The sequence below is a fragment of the Phodopus roborovskii genome, unplaced genomic scaffold (assembly GCF_943737965.1).
Source record: "Phodopus roborovskii unplaced genomic scaffold, PHOROB, whole genome shotgun sequence".
Classification (NCBI taxonomy): domain Eukaryota; kingdom Metazoa; phylum Chordata; class Mammalia; order Rodentia; family Cricetidae; genus Phodopus; species Phodopus roborovskii.
Window position 1 is genome coordinate 67,222 of NW_026125215.1, and position 24,689 is coordinate 91,910.

General features: G+C 42.2%; 1 protein-coding gene across 1 annotated transcript in view; it reads left to right on the top strand.

Annotated features, from left to right (window-relative positions):
- LOC127227015 (liver carboxylesterase 1-like) overlaps positions 1-24,405 on the top strand; it is a 29,337-nt gene extending 4,932 nt beyond the window's left edge. The window contains 14 exon segments of the mRNA XM_051191240.1: positions 3,018-3,162; positions 5,173-5,306; positions 8,083-8,165; positions 8,168-8,235; positions 10,911-11,015; positions 12,715-12,819; positions 14,332-14,370; positions 16,496-16,549; positions 16,551-16,637; positions 18,132-18,212; positions 18,456-18,603; positions 22,549-22,680; positions 23,889-23,961; positions 24,243-24,405. Of these exon segments, the coding sequence (XP_051047197.1) occupies positions 3,018-3,162; positions 5,173-5,306; positions 8,083-8,165; positions 8,168-8,235; positions 10,911-11,015; positions 12,715-12,819; positions 14,332-14,370; positions 16,496-16,549; positions 16,551-16,637; positions 18,132-18,212; positions 18,456-18,603; positions 22,549-22,680; positions 23,889-23,961; positions 24,243-24,405 (1,417 nt within the window).
- The last annotated feature ends 284 nt before the right edge of the window (positions 24,406-24,689 follow it).

Here is a 24,689-nt window from a genome sequence, read left to right on the forward strand (position 1 = left end):
GTAAGCTGCTGGGGTGGGCCTGAGTCTTTTTCAGTAGATTATATATCTCAGAGAGCTATAGGAAAGGTTTGAGAGGGTTCTCTGACTGATTACATTTTATTTATGTGTCCTTTAACATACTGTAAGATCTCAAAGACAGTCCATAACTGTCTTTTATCAAAGATGTATCTGTTGGGCACTTGTCATATTCCAGACATATTCTAGGTTCTAATAACATATCAGTGAACAAAATAAAGATCTCCTACCTTCATTGAGTTTGTATTCTAGGAGACACATAGAATTGAGCTGGTGTTCTAGGAAACACAGACAGAAGGACACACATGGGAAGGGGAGCAGAGAATAATTGCAAAGCAAGAAAATGAATTGTGTAGTATGTTCAAATAATTGGTGATCTACTGTTGGATAAAATGCTGATAGGAAGAGCTGGAGAGAAGGCTCAGCCATTAAAGGCTAGGCTCACAACCAAAAGATGCTGATAGGAAGATAAGACACAGGGATCATATCTCTCCTGTCTGGGACTTTTCATGGATGAAGCTGCTAGTGTTGGGGGTGAGCTGTGAATGCTTCAGCTGAGCCCGGAAGCTCAGAGTGCCCAGGTGGCCTCTCTGGTAAGGCACAGTCCCTCCATTCTCTCCTCCCTCTCACCATCTTCCTTTGCAGTTAGGTGGCTTTCTCAAGCAGCAGCCCTTGCTCCTTTGACCTTTTTTCAGGTCTCCATGATAAGCTTTTGCTTTGTAGTCACTGCGGAGCTTTTAGCAAACACCCTATACTTACAGTATTAACCTGACAGGACCCCACTTTGGATCACAAAGAAAACAAACACTTGAAATTTCAACTCTTTCCTTCCATTTTGAAGTTTTGATGTCACATTTTTGTCTTGCATGTTATTACTAAATTCATTAGATGTTATTTTTATTAGATAAAAAAGATTTGTCAGTTTAAAGATAGGTGTGAATACTTAGCATGTTTGCAGTGCTAACACAGTTGGAATCGTTCTGTGTTTACTGTGAGCAAAGGTTAAAATCCCTATTAAATGTTGTCTTTTATGTGGAAACTCTAGTATTTGTATGGCAAAGCTGGGAGCAAAAAATTCTTTCCCTTTTGTTTGTCCAGGCATATTAGAACTCTTTTATGTGTTACTTGCTTTACTTACTGTCTTTTTGTTTTCTTTTACCTTAGATTATTGAGTTTGTTTATAATATGTCATAGGTGATCTTATTGGGTTTGATCAAACTTGTGATATTTGTCCTTATACTTAAATCTTAGTATCTCCTTCTTGGCTGAAGCAGTCTCTGTTATGCTCTTTGAATAAGCTTCCCTGCTCCTTGACTTTGTCAACTGTCTCCAATAATCTCCCCGTTTCCTCTTTTGAATTTTTTTTAATGGGTCTCATAAGTTTTCTTATCCATCCACATTCTTTTCTCAACGTGTGTACTTTCAAATAAACTGCCTCAGAGCTGTGGTTACGGCTCAGTGATAAACTGTTTGCTTAGTGAGTTCGAAAGCCCTTAGCATTATAAAACTGACAAAAGGAAGTACAAAAATCTTCAAGGACTGATCTGCTGTTTGGTGCCTTTGATGTTAGTTCATTTTTCACTTCATTCATTGTAGTTTTCAACTTCAGCGTGCATGTTTGATATTTTTTTTTAACTTAATCTCAACGTTAAATTTCTTTCATGGCAGTATCAACTCTATCTGCTAAAAAGGAGCAACTAGAAGCATTTCTATATAGACAACTTTACCTTTTCCAAACAAAACTTCTATGATGAACTTATGAGACATTTCTTTGTATTCCCTTAAAGTTTAGTATTCTTCCTTAAAACAAATGGAGTCAGATCTCTGAGATATTCCACACCCCTGTTTTATATATTTATTTGCCCTATTTTGTATATTTATTGAGGTTGTCTAGTCCTGAACGTTTCTGATGCTTGTGGTGATTGTACAACATCTACACATTAAAGGTCAAAGTGTCTACTAGTCTTTACAGTCAGTTTTGTACCTGAACTCTCCAAGAGTAGATTGGATACTGTATTTATCAAGCTGATAACAGCTGTACCCATATCAGCAGTACAGGGTGTCAGTATTCAGGCATCTGTACTGGCCTGTCCATGGGGTTCTGACAAAATATGCCCTCAGCTGCAGCCATTAAAAGCACCACTTGTGCATCTTCACTATGTTCCCTTTTAGAAGGGCCCTTTCCACTTCCCATCCCTCTCTCTCTCTCTCTCTCTCTCTCTCTCTCTTCTTCTTCTTCTTCTTCTTCTTCTTCTTCTTCTTCTTCTTCTTCTTCTTCTTCTTCTTTCCATCTCTTACCCCCCTCTCCCCTCTCTTTCCTCTCTCTTACTGTTCCTCACTCCAGAGGCTGGTCTCCCCCCTTCTCTTTCCCCCTTTTATGACTCCTTTCCCTCTGCTTGAACCCTGTGGTATAATGTCTTTCTCTTTCATGCACCACTTTTCTTAAATTACAACACAGGGTGTGATGATACAGGCTTTCTGTAGGCCCTGAGGCTTTCCAGATGAGATGGCACATATGGGAATTGCAGGACTGTATGACCATGCTTCCTCAGGGATTCAAGACTGGAAACATGTCCCAATGGCTAGGCAAGGATATCCCCCAGAACTTTCCTATGTGCCCACTGCAGTAAGAGCATCTGGAGCTGAGGAGACTGTGCCACTGCAGGACCTGTGTGAGGTAGATAATAGAAACTCTGTCTCATGGTATCTGATGGGTATCCATCCCCCTGCAGTGATATGTATAGACAGATAGCTGTTTCATCCCAAAATAAGGCCTAGAGCTGATGTTAGGGCCCCCTCGGATCTGATGCATGACTGTAATAGGTTCCTGTGCTTCTTCCTATTCCAGGATTCTTGCCAGGACTCCCAGAAGCTTCCTATCCATGCCATTGTCTCAATCCTAGTAATGACAATTCAATTTGTGAGTTTAAACCACATAGTAGAAAGCCCTCCCTGGACTTTGTTTGACCCTCATGGCTCTTCTTTCTTACCCCTCTTCCCAGGTGCTCCCAGATTACTGGTGCGGGGCCAGTGCTCTCTGATGTCTTCACCAACCAACTAGAAGGTGTTCCTCTTGAGTATTCTGAAGACTGCCTTTACTTAAATATTTACTCCCCCACTGACCTGACCAGCAAAGGAAAGCTGCCTGTAAGCACCCTGGGGCTTCAGCATCCTGGATTTTCCAGTGCAGTTTAGAGGGGATGCAGGATGCTTTGGAGCACAGGTATTGTTAGGCAGGCCTCTTGAGTTCCCTTTACCTCAAAAAATTCCCTTGAAATTCTTTAAGAATTTCAGTTTTCCCAAGTGACACCAAGCATGTGTGGGAGAATGCATTGTATCTGGAAGTGGATCCTAATTCTTCTGTGTTCTCTCACAATCATATTAGGAAAGCAATGTTGGTTGTCTTAATTTCTGTTTAAGAATCTGGCCCTGAGGAATTAAGATTTAATTTCCAGCAAAATAAGAAGTGGGAAGAATCCTCAACCCAACTTTCATCTAATCACACGTTTATGGCTAGAGCACCTGAAGCAAAGATGGAGGTGAAGCTATAAATTAGGGCTAATGGACTAAGAACGTAGATCCCCTGACCTTCGAACCACATGGACTTAGAAATCAGACAAGGATGTGGCCTTCCAAGTACTCCAGGCTCCATCTGTGAAAACTTTCATGGTCCCATGATGAAACTGTGTGGGATGCACATTGAGACAGTCCCAGAAGCTTTTCCTTTGCCAAACATCTGGGACTTCACTACACTTTGTTTCACTCCTTAGTTGCCTTTGGCAAGAACTAATGACCCAGTGAGTCAGCATTTCCATATAAACAAAGGCCCAGAGATGGGGCAGGCTGCCAGTTATAAGTCTCAGGATAGAGACTTCTTCTGGAGAAAGTGACCTTTGGGATGGAGGATACCACATAGTAGACTCTTCAGTTTGTCATTGTCCACCAACCTTCACTCTGAGATGATCTTACCTCAATTCTTCCCTTGAGGTGGCAGGATCCCAGGGGGAGGAGAAACAGGTGGTGTGGGAGTCTAAAGGCAGGGGACAGTCTAGCTATGGACACAGGTCCTAGAGAAGAGTCTGGATTAATCCTGGGCATGCCTTTGAAAAGATGAGAACCAGGCTGTTTCTAACTTCCTCAGCCTGTTTCTTCAAATAAGCACCAATCTATGTGAGCCTGCAGTGTTGACTTTCAAGCAAGCCATGTTTTGGTCCTGGATGAGCACACAAAAGACAGCAAGCACATCTGTCCTTTGGCCTCATAGTCCCAATAGCTAACTCATTGAGCTGTAGCTATAGGCTATAGGAGTTAGGGCTTGAGTCAAATCTTGCTTCCTCAACCTCTCACGAGCTGTGGAACCTCAAGCCTATCTGTTACATGAATAGGTTATTTTAAAATACTTTGAACAGTAATCAGACCACAGTTCATGAGTTCTTTTATATTTTATTAGCAATGTCATAGGATTTTATCTTTTCAGTTCTTCCTTGAACTGAAATGTTCCTTGAAATGTGACATCAAGAGCAATTAATCAGAAATTGTACCTATTCCCTTTTCTCACAATCCTTAACCCATATGGCAGTGCCTGGTGGGCAGTAAGCTCTCAGTTAAAGTTGGTATCTAAAGACTTCTAGGAAAGGTAGATGGTATCTAGGCTTAGGAGATGGGGAGGTGTGAGGAAGGTTAAGGGGAGATCCCTAAAGAAGGAGCACCATTGGGGACATGGGGACATGTGTACTTCTTGAGATAATACCTCAGTCACAAGAAAAGTTAGCTCACCCTTGCACTGAGGTAAAGCCAATCTGTAAGCACTGCCCCTTGTTATGTCCAGGCATGAGATTGGTGGTGTGCTGGAGAGAAAGTGACATCCTTGACTTTTGCTGTTCCCACAATAGCATTCGTAGTTGTAAGAACCATTGAAAGACATGGTACTTGAGTCTGGAGAGAAGGGTAATCACAATGAGTAACTAGGCTTCACTAAGTAGGATCATGGTCTAGAACCCAGTTTAGAGAACTGAGAGGGATGCAGGCCTTTTGTCATCATGAGAGACACTCGTAGACTCTGGATAATTGCTTCCTTACCCAAGAAATAACTAGGTAATCCAATGTCATTCATTTTGTACATCTTATAACTTGAATGGTTTCTTGATGCCTGTCCAGGTGATGGTTTGGGTCCATGGAGGTGGTTTACTATCTGGTGGGGCATCAACTTTTGATGGACTGGCCCTGTCTACCCATGAAAAAGTCGTGGTGGTAGTCATTCAATATCGCCTGGGCATCTGGGGATTCCTCAGGTAAGATATTGGACCTTTTTCACATTAATTTAACACACCTCTACCAGGATATTAGGACCCAATCCTGGTAATTTCATCTGTGTTCATTAAAGTATCAGTTTCTTCAGTTTGAAACCTGCCTATCTTCTCTTTCCTCAACCACACTTGTGCACTTGCTCTGGGTTTTTGTGCCCATTGTACTCTCTGCCTGGAAGGCCTGTTTTAAACTCAATCATCTTTCAAAGCCTAGCTCTTATTTTATCAGTTCTGAAACCCATGTCTCCTTTCACCTGTGCTGCCCAACACGCTGCATTTCCGACAGCAGTCACTGACCAACAGGGAAATTCAGTGCTGCACATCCCCTGGGACAGAAACACAAAGGAGTTCAGAGAATACTTGTGTTTTAAGGAACCAGCGGCTGGAGTGAATGGACACTGTCAGAGGACCTAACCCCAGGAAATGGTGTTCTCTGGAGAGTGGTAGAGAGTACACACAGCTCACTTCCTCCTTGACATCTGGCACATGCAGGAGTCCAGACTAGAGTCTCTATCAACTCTGTGAGGTCAGGATCAGGTTTCTTGGTTTCCGGGTTTCTCTCCCTTTTTCTCCTCCACCCATGACAGGCAGGCTGTGCTTGCTGAAGCCATCAATGACCCCCTACTCTCCCCCATACAACTTCTGACACCCCAACATCTGCCAGGTGGGCAGCCGTGATTCTGAGCTGCTTCTTTCTTCTGGTCCTTGACTTCCCCACCTTCCTGATTGCTCGTGCTCAGCCCTTTCTTGTTCCTTCCTCCCCCATCCTCAGGCCTTTGAATGTCTCCCCTCTCCCTGCCCAGTAAGTCCAAGAATCCCCCACTATGATGGTTTGAATGAGAAATGGCTCTCATAGGCTTGTGTATTTTAATGTTTGGTCCCTGGTTAGTGGAACTGTTTTGGGAAGGATTAAGAGGTGTGGACTTCTCTCTCTCTCTCTCTTTTGAAAATGATGTAAGCTCTCAAAAACTGCCCAAGTGCCTGCCATGCCTGTCTGCCTGCTGCCATGCTTCCTATCATGATAGGGACTAGCCCTCTGAAACTGTAAGCAAGCCCCTGATTATATCTTTCTTTTATAAGTTGCCTTGGTCATGGTGTCTCTTCACAGAAATAGAGCAGTAACTAAGACACCTACCTCTTCTTTGAAGGCAAGATACTGCTTTTAACTATGTCCTCCTGTTTCCCTGCATGTCTACTTAGCACTGCCTTTCCTCACAGAGACAGTGTGAACCCTTGACAACTCATAGACCACAAAATGTCACTTCCTGTTTTCATAGGACTCCCTGTAAAGTCGTATTCAGATTTTTACTTTTAATTGTTCATAATAAAATCCCTGTGAAAGTCCAGATTCTTCTTTATCTCATGCACCATACCTACATAGCCAGCAAAACTTCCTAACTCTCCCCTCCAAATACATTCAGGGCTTGGATGTTCATTTATTCCTCATTTCTACCAAGATCAAAGCCCTGTGTCTGGCTTACATTACTGTAGTAACTAACCATTTAGCTTTTTAATCTGCTTCCTTCATGCAGTGGCTCCTCCCCATTGGGCTAGAGTGCTTGCCTAAAACATGCATCCACAGAGGGCTCCTACCTTCCTAACAAGTGTGTTTTTAGTTGGAGATTGTGCCAGCTAGGCGTAAAATCTTGAGATAGCTTTGAATAGGAAGTCCAAGAAGAGGTCTTGAGTCTTTTTCTTGAAGCCATCACATATTGGCAAACCTCAGTGCTAGTGGTGGATGGTCTCAAGATGTTTTTCCAGTTAGCCTGATCATCAGCCACCTGCCAATCTCTTTAGCGAGTGATTTTTTGGCTCTACCCCTAAATTCGTTTCCTCTGTTCCTTCTCGGCCTACACAACAATTTCTCACATATGTCTATTCTGTTTCTCTTTGTTCTTCAGCCTCATTGAAAATCTCACTACCAGCAGCCAATAATGTCCACACTGTGTCTTTGCTATTTAGAAAAATTTTCACCATGTCAAGTACTCCATCATTCTTAATTTTAGCATCATGTAAGGTTTTCGGGCATGGGCATGGCTTCCTCAAGTTCTTTGCAAAAATGCACAAAGTGTTCTTTATTCTAACCAGAGCTTGCACTTGAATCATCTATAGCGCCCCCACACACAGCACTTCAGGCTGATACGCCTGCTCTGGCAAACACTTTACACTTTTTCCAAAGATACTTTCACAGACCAACTCTTTGGTAACAAATACCTGAAGCTTAGTATTTTGTAAAATCTGGGGTTGGCCTACAGAGATGGCTCATTGATTAGTGAATACTGATCTTGCAGAGGAACCAAGTTTCATTCTTAGCACCCACATTGGGCTCACACATGCACACAATTAAAATAAACTATTCTTAAATTTTTAATGATATTTATTTATCAACAGCTTCAAAGGCTGAAAGTCCAAGCAACAGGGTGTGAGCTATGGCAAAGACCTCTGGGCAGTGTCACATTACAATAGCTGGTATTGTAACAAAGGGGAGTATCAGGAAGCCAGGGAGCATGTAGGGACCAAGTTCAGTCTTCAGTAATTTTTCATGAGAACTAACCAGAATGCATTCATCTTAGTGCCCTCGATAACCGAATCACCTAACAATGGACTCCCCCTCTTAAATGTTAGACCACTTCCCAACACCTCCACATTGAAGGCCAAATTTTAAACATATGAAACACTGAGGTATGATCCACATGTATCTCTTGATCCATCATAGCCCGGCTACAATGCCTCTGTCTCCTTCTCTCACCTTCTCTTACAGCACAGGAGATGAGCACAGCAGAGGGAACTGGGGTCACTTTGACCAAGTAGCTGCCTTACAATGGGTCCAGAACAACATTGCTAACCCGGAGGGAACCCAGGCTCTGTGACCCTCTTTGGCGAGTCAGCAGGAGGGGAAAGTGTCTCTGTCCTTGTAAGTATTCCTGGCACCAAGCCCCATGTCCAGTGTTGATGTGGCTGCTGATGAGACCTCTTGGGGACCATTCAATCCAGCCACACGCACTTTGGCTGGCAAGACATGCATTCAGATTGACACTACTTATGGCTCAGCATCAGGCAGTGTAGAAATAAAGACCAGGAACTCCCAAGAAGCTCAGACCTCAGCTTTGTGTCCTGAGGACCAAAAGAATGTCCAGCTGAGCCTGGGACTGTGGCATTCCTATTCTTCTCACTTGGTTGAGTTCTCTCTCTTCTTCCTAATCATTTTAGCTTTATGACTCACCTGACTTGGGGGTGGGTGTGATGTATGAATAAGCAGATGCCAATGGTCAGTAGAAGATCCCTGTCTGGTTGGAAACAAAATTTGCAGATAGAGAGATTGTTAGTGCTGATAACAGATGTGGCTTCCTCTAAGGTTGCCCCTCCCATGGCTTGTTCATGCCAAGGGGGTGGGCATCAGCCTCTGGGCCTAAGGCACTGTACCTTAGATGAAGTCAGTGAAAGTAGGAATTATAACAAAGAAGTAAGAAAGAAAAAGGAGCCCACAACCACAAGTATGGTGAACTTGCTGGTATGGAGATGGAGGTGCATTGAAGGAAGCTGTAGAAGGAACTGGCAGCTACACAAAGTTCTGCAGCCATTTCAGAGTTGGGAGGTCAGCCATTATCTTTTAAACATGTATAAACTTCATAGCTGAATATTCCCAGGACAGTATTTCATATTTTTAAAGCAGATTTTAAAACTGAGAAAAAGAACAGATAATGCCAAAGGAGAAAGATGTCATCTATAATCCCACCATCCAGGCACTGTCACTTTTGACATCCTAACCTGTATTCCCCTTGTCTTTTTTTTCCCCTACAGTTCTATCTGTCTCCCCGATCTCTGTTGATCATCTGCTTATCCTATCTCTCTATTTCCTGATGTATCACATAACTTTTTAAGAACAATTTTCTTTAGTATTAGACTACTGTAAATCTCCCTAAATGCTAAATGTCTTTCCTTAGTACTTGTTTTTACAACAGCATAGTGTTCTATGGTAACCATAAAACATTGTTTATTACCCACTGTTAAAATATTAGAACCTTAGGTTGTCTCTCATTTCTACTATTATATATATTATGAATTTTCCTTATTTTTATTTTATTTTGTATTTTTGGTTTTTATAAAATATTCTTCACACAATTTATTTTGATCATATTCTTTCTCCTTCCCCAACTCCTCCCAGATCTCCCTACGTCCCTACCCACCCAATTCTGTTCTTTTTCTCAAAAGAGAAAAGAACAAAAATCAAATACACAAAAACAAAACAAAATACAAAGAATAGCAAAACCACACAACAATAAAAAGCACACACAAAAGCCATGCAATCTATTCTGTTCTGATCAACTACTGCTGACTTGGTCTGGCTTGAACTTGTCAGTACTAATGAGTTTTCTTTTTAAGAAAAAAAATGTAAATTGTAGATTTATCTAAATTCTTTCAAATTGCTTTTATTACTTATTTTGCTTTTTGAGATTATAATAATATTACATCATTTCTCCCTTCCCCTTTCCCCTCTAAGCTCTTTACCATTCCTTAGTTTCCCATAGTTCTTTGTGTAGGGTTGAGATTTCATGGGCTTTTCCCCATCCATGTGTCTATTGTTGTTGTTCAGCTCATATTTAGGTAGTCATGTTGATGAGATATCACAAGTGTTGCTTCTGACATAGAATATACAGTCTCCTAGCAAACGCCCTGATCTTACAATCTTTTTACCCCTTCTATGCACTGTTCCCTGAGTTTTAGGTGCCAGAGTTGCTTTGTATATGTATCGACAGGGACTGGGTTGCACAAGCCTGAATTTTGATCTTTCTTTCTTTCTTTCTTTTTTATTTTTTTTTTTTTTTTTTTTGAGAGAGTGTTTTCAGTGTTTTTTCTCTGTGTAACCCTAACTATCTTAGAACTCCCTTTGTAGACCAGGCTGGCCTCAAACTCAAAAATCTGCCCCTGCCCCTGCCCCTGCCCCTGCCCCTGCCCCTGCCCCTGCCCCTGCCACTGCCCCTGCCCCTGCCCCTGCCCCTGCCCCTGCCCCTGCCCCTGCCTCTGCCTCTGCCTTCTGAGTGCTGGGATTATAGGTGTGTGCCCCAGTGCCCTGCTAAGACCTTCTTAACAAAGGGGAAATCATGGCTGATACTGAAAGCATTGCCAACTATCCCAGGCTAGTGAAGTCATGAATCGTGGAAGAGAACCCACAACTATCATTTTACTAAACCAGCACAATCCCTAACTACATTCTAAATATCTGTCCTTATACACACAGATAAGTATACTCACCAAGGAAAAGTCTGTAAATTTTTCTATGGATGCTCAGGATAATTTTTCCCAGGGCACTTTCTGAGTAATAGAGATACTAAACCAGAATTTGTAGTTAGCAACTGCAAAACCTTTACTTCCAATGCTTTTGACTACCATAATAGGTGCATGCCTATTCCCTACTCTATCTCTGGCTCTGAGGAAAGCTCAGAAATAAGCAGAGACAGGGAAAAGGCTATCACATCCAATGAGAACCAGTCTCCAGCCAAGGGTGCAGGAGTACAGCCTTACAAGTTAAGCAAATAAATCATTGGTCATCACCCTTGAGCATAAATTCTTCTCCCTCTTCCTTCCCAGGTTTTATCTCCCCTGACCAAGAACCTCTTCCACAGGGCGATTTCTGAAAGTGGTGTGGCCCTCACTCCATGTCTGTTCAGGGAGAATACCAGGCGTGGGGCTGAGGTAGGTCACCTGGGTAGCCCATGCTAAGCTCTCCAAGAACCTTCAAGGGTGTTTCTCACTGTGTGATCCAGGTGCTGTCAAGCATTGGAAGAGCAGTAGAGACCTCACTCATTCTTTCAACTTCTAATTAGGAAACTAGATCAGAATGGTGATGTGATTTATCAAGGTCACGGAGTGATAAGAGCCAAGCTAAGACTCAAGTTCAAGACAATGGCCTGCCAGCTAGTGCAGTGTTCATTGAACACAGTAGCCTAAGTGTACACTACACTGAACAGTGACTAGATGCCTTTAATTACAGCACATTTCTATCAGAACCTGAGTTCTAGTGCTTTGCATGCAGTTATGGATTTGGGATGATTACTTCCTGAAGCACTGGTAGCCAGGGCTGATTCCCCAAACATGAATTCACTGGTGCATGTATTCATTCATATATAGCTACATATATGTGTGTATATGTGTATGATATGTACATGCATGCTTTGGAACCTAAAAAGCATTCATTCTTATGAAGAAGATTGATTTTTTAAAATTGTATAATCAAACAAATGGCACTATTTCAATAATAAGAAAATGTATAAAGGAAAGAGAATAATCAAATAAGATGGAATCACAAGAATCCAAAAGGAACATTTAATGAGATCATGACAGCTGTTAATGGAGGCTTATATTAATTAAATAGTGTTTGGCCAATGGCTCAGGCTTCTTATTGGCTAGCTCTCTGTCTTAATTTTTTAACCCATTTCTATTAATCTAAATAGTTCCACATGGTCTTGGCTTACCGGAGAATTCCCAGAATCCTATCTTCCTGGTAGCTACATGGTGTCTGCCTGGTGGCTCCTCTCTGCCTTCCTCTTCCCGGAATTCTCCTGTGTCTGGTCACCCCACCTATACTTCCTGTCTAGCTACTGGCCAATCAGTGTTTTATTCATCAACCAATAAGATAAACATATGTTAACAGCACACAGAAGGACATCCTCCATCACAATCAGTAAGCAGAAAGCTCAGATAGAAGAAACCTATTCACCTGGTGAGCAAAGGATATCCCAAGAAGGAACACATGAGAAAATGCCCTGTGCCTGTGCAAAGGTGAATCCTGTGTGAGAGAGTGAGGGGAGGCTGGTGTGGACAAAGCACACAGGAGTAGAGAACAGAGTTGAGCCAAGGGTCTCTTACTTTTGATTCTAATGTAGCCCTGCTTACCACCATCAGCTTGTCTCCTCCTCCAGCCAGTTCACTTCCAGGCCACATGGGTAACACATCTGCCACAGCCACTGAGATTACAAACGTCTTCTGGGTTCAAGAGTAGTAGCTTTGTTCTGTGATTTGGGATGGGGGGAATATATTTGTTTTGATAGTTATTTGTAACAATGGGATATGAAATCAAAAGCTAGAATTTGGGACTCTGTGCTTTTTTTAACCACCATTACACACTCTCTTTCTCAAAATGGTAGGCTTTCAGATAGCCATATCCATTTTATCAGAAAACAGCAACTAAGACACAAATGTATAAGCAACTCATGTTACAATCAAGCTGGTAATAGGGGCAATACTGCTCACCCAGAGCCTTCACCTGATGGTCTAGGACATTTTCTGCTACCACATCCCACAAAAACAATCTTGAGATAGAATCCCTATCTCTGTATTCTTGGAGGGCAGAAATGATGCCATTTAACTCCACTGTTGCCTGTGATCTCTGCAGCAAGTCGCCATTGCTACAGGGTGTGAGGCCACTACATCAGCCGATATAGTTCACTGTCTGCGTGAGAAGACAGAGGAGGAACTCTTGGCAACAACACTGAAAATGGTAGGTGTGTCTATTCCAGTGGTCCCCAAACTGCTGTCTTAGGTGCAGTGGTCCTCAATGCCCTGAACAAACTACATGGGGACCTTTCAGGGACAGAGTCAGCCTTCTGACACTAGTTAGTTTTTTTGTGAAATAGTTAAAATGTCAAAAATAACTTGTTGGAAAAAACTTTACCAATACCACAGCTTTATAAAAATAATAATTTTAGCATTATTGTGGGTGGATGTGTTGTACTAGGTTAAGTATTTTCTATTCACTGAAGTAACAAGCATCCTAATATTTTATGGCTGGAGATACTATGCACAAAGGTTTTCAGAAGTACTACAATTTGTCTAATAGTTAGTTAGTTGACATTATGAAATAGAACTTTGCAAGTATTTTCCTAATTTCTATCTTTTCCTCTACTCTTTCTGTTAAGTATTTAATCAGGAGGAATTCAGAATGGAGATAGTTAAAATGAAAAACAAGAAACTATCAATTATAAATTAGTAGTGGTATGATTCTAGAATAACCATACATTCATCTATCTATTCATCCATCATCCTTTTATCCAGCCACAAATCCATCTATTCAAGCATGTTATACTTCCACAAATGTAATATATCAACTCATCTATACTGTTTTGTTTATCCTTTCTGACTATTTTAAATCCTATGCATCATAAAGCTACTGTTACATACACCCCTAATCCATTCAAACAAAACAATGATATATTACCAATTACCTATTTGTTATCATCTTCTATGAATGAATAAATCATCATATTTGCCAATATGCAATGTACCACATGACCATGCATTCATTCAAATGTCTATTCAGATACTTAGTGGGTTAGATGGGGTGTGAAGACAGAGAGCACACATTCATTACATCCAGCTAAGACACTTGAAAAGAAGGTGACACAGATGATGGGTGATTATGATGCTCTATTATCATAGGGAGGCTTGTCAACAAACACCCACAAAACACACTATCAGTATCTTGGCCACGTGACCTATTTCCTTTACTGGTAAGATGTGAAAACAAAGTCAGGGGAACTTGAAATTTTGACTGCCCTGCCCCTTGTTCTTGCTTTCATTCTTTCTCAGTCCTAAATGCTGGAAGATATTACTGGAACCCATAACATCCCATTAACATGGGGCACTGCCTGTAAGTCCTGGCACACCAGGTTCTCACAAAATGATCCAACTAATCAAACAAAATATAACTGGTTTCTAAAGCTTGAAGACAGACATTTCAGTGATTCTCCTGGTGACACAGAAGAAAAGGCAAAGGAAAGGTAGGCAGTATCAACTCCAGAGCCAAGGAGCCTTACTCCCAGGGTCTGTTTCTTTGTTTGTGCCTACCCTGCCTGCCTTGTCTTACTCCACTGTTATGTGCTTCTGTGCAGTAAAGCTCAGGTCTTCCCACACTGGGCCAAAATGAGGGACCAGTACAGAAACTCAGGGATGCAACTAGAGGTCTTTGGGAAAGGATGCCTGCTCACCACATCTTCTGTCTTTGTCTTCACAGAAATTCTTTGCTCTTGATTTGCTTGGGGAACCCAGAGAGGTAAGGATCCCTGATTTTCCATTGCAGACGCTAAGTCTTAACACTTTTAAGCTTCAATTAACTATGAAGCCAAGAGTCCTCCTTGTGATATGGTAGTTGTGCTCTGCAGGATCATATCAGAGGTCCAGAGAAGGTAATCACTTGCCAGCCAGAGTAATGTGGCCAGGAAAACCACAAAAGCATTTTAAAGATTAAGTGGAGCCTGATTTACACATTGCCAGTTAACTAGCATGGTTGTGGGTTTGGTTAAATGCACTCTGGTACAGTGGGACCCACATGAAGCAAACAATTGAGTATGGGCAATTGTTTACTCATACCAGGCTCCACTTAATCTTTAAAATGCTTTTCATCAAAGGTAAGGCATAAAATCAAGATATCTGTCAACGTGGTGTGTGTCATTTCCAGTTTCTGTGGCTCTCAGAGGGCATCTTGGAGGTGAGGGGCTCTGGTCCTCAAGGAGAGAGAGCTCACATTTAAATATAGAATGGGTGAAATTGGTCTGTTTTAACTGTGGATTCTGTGCTTTTGAGTTGAGCCATTTGTAAGCATGTTTTTCCAAGTGCCCAAATAAACTCAAAGCACTTTGTGTCTGGCCACGGGTGGAGTGGTGAGTGTCTGAGGCACATGACAACCAATCCCATCTTAACTCAAAGCAACACACCACTTCCTCCATCTCCCTCACCGGGAAGTATTCCTTTACTGTTGGTTTACTACATTGTTTCCCTTGGTGCTGTCATAGATTTATTGTTTTAAAAAGCTCCAGGGAGAAAGGAACAAAGTGTAACTAAACACATTATTGCTGTAATGTGCATTATTTGTGTTATTTGTGAGTGTGTATGTGTGCATACATGAGTGTGTGTGTGTGTGTGTGTGTGTGTGTGTGTGTGTGTGTGGTGAGTGTCCTTCAGAACTATTGGCTGTGAATTTGGTGACAATGTCAGCAACACATTAGATCCACAAGAAGAGACTTGTCTACATATATGGTGGGACTATTCTGAAAAGTGCTAATAAGACACCCATGATGCCTGATGATGCTGCACAAAGATGAGAAAAGCTGAATCTGTGGGTTCATTATATGAAGAAGAATATTAAAAGCATGAAGTAGATGATGCAGTTGTGAAAATGAAGCCAGAGAAATCTACAGATATGTTCCTCACTTGGTTCAGGAACAGGTTAAGCCCTTTCTCGGGGCACCTTTCCTATGGAAGTGCAGAGTGATCCACTCCTTTAAATAGCATTATTCTCCACAATTCCAAATGTTCTGAGTGCTGCCATGGTGTCAGGAGTAAAAAATTCCACCAGTGAGCTTCAGTGGCAAATTACAATCAAACATTATGCATTAGATGTCATCAGACATCTGTGAGAGAGTCACAGGGTTGACCTGGAGGTTGAGAGCACTTGCTACTGTTGTAAGGACATGACTTTGGTTCCTAGAACCAATGTTGGGTGGCTCACAACCACCAGTAACTCCAGCTCCAGGGGATGCAATGCCTCTTCTGGCCTCTGTGGGCACCTGCATTCACATACACATGCCCCTGTAGTTAGAGTCCTTAATTGGTCTATGTAATAAAAACCTGGAGTCAAATATTGAGGAAAATGCTGAGAGATCAGAGAGAAGGAGCAAACTACAGCACATGTTACCTCCTTAGGGTCTCAGCAGACAAAAGACCAAGTTTCTGCTTCTCTCTGCTTATATCCTATTTCTGACCAGCTACCTCACTTCCTGTCTGTCTGTACAGACCTCTATGGTTAGCTAGTGGCAAGCTCCATTCTCTGACTTTCAGATAGGCTTGATTTGTACAAGCAAGATACCCCCACACAAACACATGCACATAGCTAAAATTAAATCTCTAAAAAGCATACCAATGAATTCCATGTTCTATAGAACTCCACTATGCATACACAGGTATTCCAGAATTTACCACTTCCCCATCACCTTAGCAGAGACACCACAAGTCAGAATTCTATCCCCTCACAGAAACTTAGTCCCTTTGGGGACCTTGAGCTTCTGTGGTCACTGCCCATGCTCATGTAGTTTGGTAGTGTGTGCTTGACCATCAGACAGACAGCAAAAGGCACATGGGTATCTGTGGAGCAAATAACTACATGCCACTTTGTTCTGCAGAGCTACCCCTTTCTGACCACTGTGATTGATGGAGTACTCCTGCCAAAGGCACCGGGAAGAGATTCTGGCTGAGAAGAGCTTCAACACTGTACCATACATCGTGGGGATCAACAAGCAAGAGTTTGGCTGGTTTATTCCTACGGTGAGAATGTAACAATCTCACAGACTTAATCCCAAATACTATCATCACCTGTGACCAGGACTTCTGCCTTTTCCAAACCTCCATTTGAAACCAGGGAAGTTGTTCCCATGGTCACAAGTGGACATTTCCATGGAAACATCCTCCAAGATGGTCCAGCTGTGTATGCCCTGGGAAGGGCAGTGCTAGGAGCGCCTTTCTCCACATTACTTTGCCGTTCCCTAAAGAACCCTGAAAGGCTCTGAGTGAGAGATCTGTAGTAATGAGAATTGTCTAGATTGCTTGATCTTAGCCCCAAGGTCAAGAAGTGGTGGCAATTGTCCAGATGGAGTAACTAAGGATGGCTAGGAAGGAGAGGAAGCTGGAGAGAAGGGTCAGGCTGGGGCTCAGCAGCTTCATCTTGAATTTGAACTCACATGCCCATAAATCTCCACAGACACACTAACTAAGACCAGGGAAGACTGGTTTTACAGAAGTAAAAATTGACATATAAAAGGAAAATGAGATTTTTCTTTAGTTAAAAATAAACATTGAAAAAAATATATTCACATAGAATGATGGGGTTCTTTTAATAGTATGAGCTCCTTAGGAAAGAGATCAAGTATGAAGTTAACTAGGATCCCTGACACCAATAGTGGTAGAGGTTTCAATGCTATGGTGTTCTCAAGAGCCACTGTGATAGGAAGGCTGAGTCACTGTGGCCAGATACAGAAGTGTAGAACACACTCATCTGCAGGAGAAGCAACCTTCTCTTCACAGGAGGACTCAGAGCTGGAAGTTCACGTTGATCACTTACCAAAGTCAGGGATGTTTCCTTCCAGAAAGACTAGCAGAGAGAATACGAGCAATCTCCCCAAATGTTCTTACTTCAAAGAAATTTTAAAAATTATAGAAAATCACTTCTTAGCCCTGGTTTTTTTTTGAGATATTAGTATCTCAAGAAGCATTATAAAGATTTTTAAGTGCAAGCTTTCTACAGTAGCTGCTTTAGCAGAGGTCGGGGGCCATTTGCTCAACCCTAGGTTTTCTCCTGACAGCACTGAACTTCCCAAGTAATGTAGCTCTCAGTACAGGTTTTCAGAGATTATCAAACAACACAATCATAATGGTTGCTGTGGGTTTCATGATACCATGTCCTGTGCCTTCTATCCTTGAGTTCTTGGATTCTAAATTTTCTTAACTTTCCCTCACTGCATAGAATGTGTTCCAGTTTTATAAACACACATTCACACACTAGACAAACATGTATACACACAGACACACACACACAGAGAGAGAGACACACACACAGAAAGAGAGAGACAGAGACAGAGAGAGAGAGAGAGAGAGAGAGAGAGAGAGAGAGAGAGCTAACTATTACTATCTAACTCGTCAGAATCCATGTACATCAAGGCCTGTAAACACCATTTTGCACTGGTTGTGGTTGGCTGGTTAGGTTGTTTGCTTATTCCTATTAATTCCCAACAATTTACAAATGACTAACCATTTCTTTAACAGATGATGGGCTATCCACTCTCTGATGGAAAACTGGATCAGAAAACAGCAACATCCCTCCTATGGAAGTCCTACCCACTTACTGTAAGTACCAGTGGAATCATGGGGAAAAGTTGAGATTCAAGTAAGAGCTGGGAACTTGACCTGAGTCACACAGGTCAATTAAATGGTAGAGTAAAGGCAACTAGAATCTGGAACTCCCACCCACCACAGAGGAAAGATTAGCACAGTACTGAAGATGGTCTTAGTCAACTGAAGTCTTCTCAATGGACTGGAAAAGTTACATTGATGATTGCTGTGGGTGGGATCTTTCTTGATTTATTTCAGAATATCTCTAAGGAACTGACTCCAGTGGCCACTGAGAAGTATTTGGGAGGATCAGACTCTCCTTACAAAAAGAAGAACCTCTTTTTAGACATGATGGGAGATGTGTTATTCACTGTGCCATCTGTGATTGTAGCCCGCCATCATAGAGGTGAGTCCCAGGTTTGGACAAAAGAAGGGACACTGACTCCCAATATAGTCAGTTTTGGAAACTACTGAGGGTCAGGACTCGGAAGCTCATTCCATATGGCCCAGAGGCAGTGTGGAGTATGTTCTATATTATTTTCTTTTACATGAATCTCTGAAACAGGGAGTTAATTGCAAACACTCCTAGGGAGGTGAGGATATGATACTGGAAAAAGGCAAGTCAGTGGTCCACTGCCAAGCATGTGTCTACTGTGGATGGATGGAGCAGAGATGCATGAGTTCTGTCATGCAGGTGACACATCTCATGGTTACCCCATCTGAGTAGAGAAAGAGTGAGGCATACCCATCAGCATACACTAGCCATCAGTGGCAAGCTATTTCAGGGGGTTAGTTCCTTGACACCTTGACCTGTTGCACACATGGGCAAAGTAATCCATAGATATAAACAAAGCCTCATCCAAAGAGTATAGGTGCTGGAGGGGACCTTCCTGTAAACGAGGGGTACATGTGAGGCATAGCAGCATCTTCTAGGGGACCCTCATATGATGTTATACTGGTATTATAGAAATAAAGTGCAATCATTTGGAAAGTTTGGCCAAGTCTGAAAAAAGACTGAACCAGTGGGAGAAAGATAACAAACAGACAGATGCAGATGAGAGGGATATTGTAGGGGGATTGACTTCTGAGATAATTAAGGCCAAGAAGTCTGGGGCCAGGGCAGATCAGAGAGACCCTGGAATTCTGGCAAAGTGACCACAAGGTGGAAAGTCTTGGGGCCAAAGAAGCCAAGTGTGTACTTCTCCATCTAATACAAGAGTCCTGAGGCCTTTGAGGATGTCTGGTGTAAGCCTCAAAGTCCAAATGTGAATATCCTAGAGCCCTGAGCAGGAGTTCAGGGGCAAGAGAAGAAGCTCCAGGAGAGGATATCACCATCTTTCTGCTTTCTTCTCTGTGATGCCCAGCAGATCTGATGGCACCTGTCCACACTAAGGGTAGAACTTCCCCATTACTCTACCAACTCATATTCCAATCTCTCCTGGAAAGACCCTGCTCACACCCAAAAATAATACTCTATGGTTTTCTAGAAGACCTTCATCCACTCATACTGACACCTGAAAGCAATCTTCAGAGATCCTGTTCAAGATCAGAGGTTGCTATAAAGTGTCTTCTTCACAGTAGTGGGATGGAGGAAAAGTGGAAGGAGCCACATAGTATCAATGACTATACAGGACCCAAAGCTCAGAGGCAGAGGGTGCTAGGACATGAGGGGAAAGGTCTGCAGACAATTGTTTTCCATGCCTAGCCTTTTTACAACTCAATAATGCAGGTGTGGGTAGGTTGAGGGACTTTGCAACGCTGCCCCTAAGCTGTGCAGTGAAAGTAAAGTATGATGTTATGAATGCATGACACCTAAAAGTGAGATGTGCTCTCCCATGAGCCATCTGGGGAGCCTCCTGGGATCCTTTCTTGTTGTCAGATCATTTGCTTCATTTCAGGGAATAGGTCAGGAAATATTTCTCTGGTTCAGACTTCCCTAACTAACCATTCAGTTTTTATTTTTAATTAATTAATTTAATAAACATGTTATACACGAGTATCTTCATTAGGGTTATTGTTGCTGTGAGAAAACACATGTTGAAGAGGAAAGGGTTTATTTGATTCTATCATTGAAGAAAGTCAGGACAGGAACTCAAATGGGAGGATCCTGGAGGTAGGACCTGATGTATAGGCCATGAAGGGATGTGGATTACTGCTTATCCTACTTTCTTATAGAATCCAGGACCACCAGCCCAGGGATGGTAACACCCATGATGGGTTGGGCCCTTCCCTATCAATCACTAATTTAGAAAATGCTTTACAGACAGATCTTATGGAGGTATTTTCTTAGTAAAGATTCCCTCCTTTCACATAACTTTAGCTTGTGTTAAATTGATGTAAAACTAACCAGCATAACTAGCTACAATGGATGAAGTATATGGTTCCCAACGGTCAAGATAAAACCCTTTAGTCAGAGCTACCTGGTATCAAGTCTGTCCTTCTGTAGCTAAGCTATGCCTCCTGCCTGTTCTGTGGACCCTACAACACTGGACTTGAGTCTTTCAGCTGTTACTTATGACTGTGGTTTGAGTTATTTCAACCAGCACAGCACAGGTTTTATCCACTTAGCCTTCCTGATAAAAATAACTTTTCTAATTATAAAATTAATATATTTACACTTGTAGAAACTCTTTAAAATATACTAACCCATGAAGAAGGCACTAGATACCATTCATAACTTCTCAACCTGGAGGCATCTTCTATGATTTTTTTTCTGTACTGTCTAATAATTTTCCTTCATCTTACATATCATTTAGAAATTAATTTTGTATGACAGTTTTTCTCAAAGAACACTATATAAAGGGAATTTCCATAATAACAATAAAAATCTATCTAGAAGAAAAATCTACAGGAATGGGTGTACAAGGTCTACTTTCCCTGTTGGGTACTCAGGCTGGAGGCTCACATTTCAGGAGCACAGATAACACTGTGCTAACATGTAAATGTGTGGATGTTTAACTATGTGTCTAGTCATGTTTTGACTGGTTTCAGAAATGAGACTATCATTCTGAATCACAGGAACACTTTAAAGCTCTTTAAAGCTTTAAAGCTCTTAACACACATTGAAAATTGCTTTCCAATATGTAAGAATGTGGGTTTCTTACCTCTCAGTACCATGTGGAAAAACAAGTATAAAATAACAAAATGTAAATGGAATCCATATGTTGTCCCCTTCCAAAAAAGTTTAAAAGACAATTCACACACAGTTTGTTCATTAGATCTCTCCTCCTCACCTCCTTGTCCCTCCCTCTCTCCCCCCTTCATGCCCCTACCATGTGTGAATATGTATGTGTGTCTAAGTGTGCATGCGTCAGTGTATTTATGCATGTGTGTGTACACATGTGTATGAATATGTTAGTGTGAATGTGTGTTTGTATTTGTGTGTGCATGTGTATATATATTTATGTGTTATCCATCTATGCGATTGTCTGTGTATATATGTGTGTTTGTGTGTGTGTGTGTGTATGCAGGCATGTGCATGTGTATATGTATAGGTGTGTGTCTGTTAAGATTTGTGTCTGTGTGTACATGTGTATACGAGCGTATGTATGTGTGTCTGTGTGTTTTTCTTTTTTCTTTTTTGTCTATATTTTCCAATATTCCTTCATAGTAAGTGCACTCAAGGAAGAGGAGTCAGGTTTTTTCCCTGATTCAGAGCCTTATCCTTCTGCTCTCAGAGTCACGAACTCCTCTGTGGACATCTATGCCCCATTGTGACCACTGGTACTGAAGTCCCTGGATACATGTGTTAGTACATAAGCAGAAGTAATTAGCTGATCCAATGATCCAGTGGGCAGCAGCAATGGCGCCCTGGGGCTTACACATGATGTCTTTGGTGGTGAGAGAAAGGTAAATAAACTCACTTTCCCTTCAGACCTGAAGTGTTCCAGTCAAGCACGACTCAAATGAGAATCCCAAGCTGCATGGATTCATGAATCCTAAGAGACCGAGTGCTTGCTCTCTTCATAGACTTGCATTTAAATGTCCTCATGCTCAGGCGGGTGGCTTGGGTTTGCATCACTTTCTGGATGATCAAGGAAAAGCCCTGGGATGCTCAAGAGCAGGCTGACAGAAGACGCCTATGAGTTGCAGTTCTGCTCAGAATGAAGGAGCACAGGCCATCATCCCTGAAATGCACCCAGACACACACTGCCTGCACTGTATTCTGCATTCATTGAGAACCTGTTCAAATCCCAGTTTCACTCAAGCAGCAAGTCCCTAGGATCCCCTAAATACCCGTTTCCCTCTAGCTGTGGATCTGGTGGGTGGGGGTTCCTGCACAGGTAGAGGCCATTATATCACCCATGTGTGTCTGGTAACATGCACTGTACATGAATCCATGTCTCCTCAGATGCTGGAGCCCCCACCTACATGTATGAATTTACATATCGCCCAAGCTTTGTGTCTGACGTAAGACCCAAGATGGTGATAGCAGACCATGGTGATGAAGTTTACTCTGTTTGGGGAACACCATTTTTAAAAGGTAATAGTTCTCTGTTGGCTTGAACTTCAAGTTAGGAACTTTGGATTCCAGTCCTGGTTCAGTGGCTTTAAGCAAGTGTCTCTGTACATTTCTGTGGCAAAATACCTGACCAAAGCTGGATAAAGAGTTTATTCCCACTCACAGTTTCAAAGGACCACAGTTAACCATAGTGAGGAAAGCATGGCATTAGGAGGTAAGAAGCAGAAAGAGACTAGGAAGTGAAGTTAGGCTGAAAACCTCAAGGCTCACCCTCAGTGACCTACTCACTACAAGCCTTTACATCCTAAAAGCTTCACAGTCGGTCCAAACAGTGCTACCAATGTGTTCCAATGCACAAACCAAAGGAGGACATTTCACATCCAAACTACAACAAAGACAGAACTATATCAAGCAGTTTCCACTGTTTATCCTCCTCTAATAGGCATACAGGAAGCTGTACCCCTAGGTAAAGTGGTACCCTTATGAGCCTAACCTGTTATCATTAGGCCAAATGGAATATTATCTGCAGTGCTCTGTCTCAGGCATGAATAACACTGTTTGCTCTTCTAATTGCAGGACTCTATAGAATGTGAGTGAAGAGAGAATTAATGCTGGTGTTAAGCTTGGGTATGGTCTATATATATATATATATATATATATATATATATATATATATATATATCCTAGCTTATATGTCAAAATATAAAAAAGTATATATTTTAATAACAATGTTTAAAAAAAACCTTCTCACAAATATCTCCAGCACCTTGATGTCCAGCATGAGTAGGTGACCTGTGACTCACATCATGGTTATTCATAGCACACCAGTTTCTCCAACTGTTTCCTACTTAGGTGACTCCTTAGAACGCTAATAGTTCTGGTATATTTCAGAATCTATGAGAATGAGAGAAGACCCAAGTCAGCAACCTATGAGCCAAAGGAAACTTGGCTTTGGCACTGTATCCTTGAGTAGGGAGGGAGGAGCAGGCCACCAAGAGAAACAAAGGCAGCCAGGTCATGTAAAGACTCATGCCCATTTGTGAATCCTAGACTAGTCATTTCCAGGCTTAAACAGAACACTCAGTCTAACTCCACTACAAATGTGGATTCTGACTCAGCAGGTGTGTGGTAAAAGTGAAGACTACATTTCTAAACACTCCTGACCTATGCTAGCACTGCCCATGCACCTTGCCGTGATTAGGAAAGGATTCTTGTCTTCTTCCCCATAGAGGGTGCCTCAGAGGAAGAGATCAACCTCAGCAAGATGATGATGAAGCTTTGGGGCAATTTTGCTCGAAATGGGTGAGGCTGGCGAAAAGGATGGGGCAGGTTTGGTGGGTGATGTAGGGTGCTAAAGACACTCCCAATGGGCAAAGTCCACGTGACCCAAGCAGTAGCCATAGTGTTCTGACAGTGAGAATTCCCTAAGAATGGGTGGGCTACCCCCCAGAAGATGGGGAGGTGTCTCTGGGGCTATGTGACCTCTTGGCATATAGTGATAAGCAAAGGAATTCCCATAACCCTCAGAGAAATGTGAGGGCCACACAGTGGCTTTAAGGACTTCCATTTGACTCTGTTCTCAGGAACCCCAATGGGGAGGGACTGCCACACTGGCCAGAGTATGACCAGAAGGAAGGCTACCTGCAGATTGGAGCCACCACTCAGCAAGCCCAGAAGCTAAAAGACAAGGAAGTAGCTTTCTGGACTGAGCTCCGAGCTATGGAGGTGGAAAAGACATCCAAATGAGTAGGCAGAGGTGTAGCCCTGGAAGCCTTTAGCAGGCAGGGTAAGGCAAGCATCCCCAGAAGATGTTTGTAATTCTAAGACCTTTCTCATCACCAAGGCTAGAAAACTGCATTGGGAGTGAGCAGAAGCCAGGGAAGAGAAATGTTTGTTTTCAATTTGTAAAATAAATGAAATGGGTTTTGTGGAGAGAACCAAGTCAGTGTCTGTGTCTTGAACTCCAGATGAGCCCATCCTTCTCAAAAAGAGAAAGGTGAAGAGAGAGGTCACCATCAGTGGGAAGACCA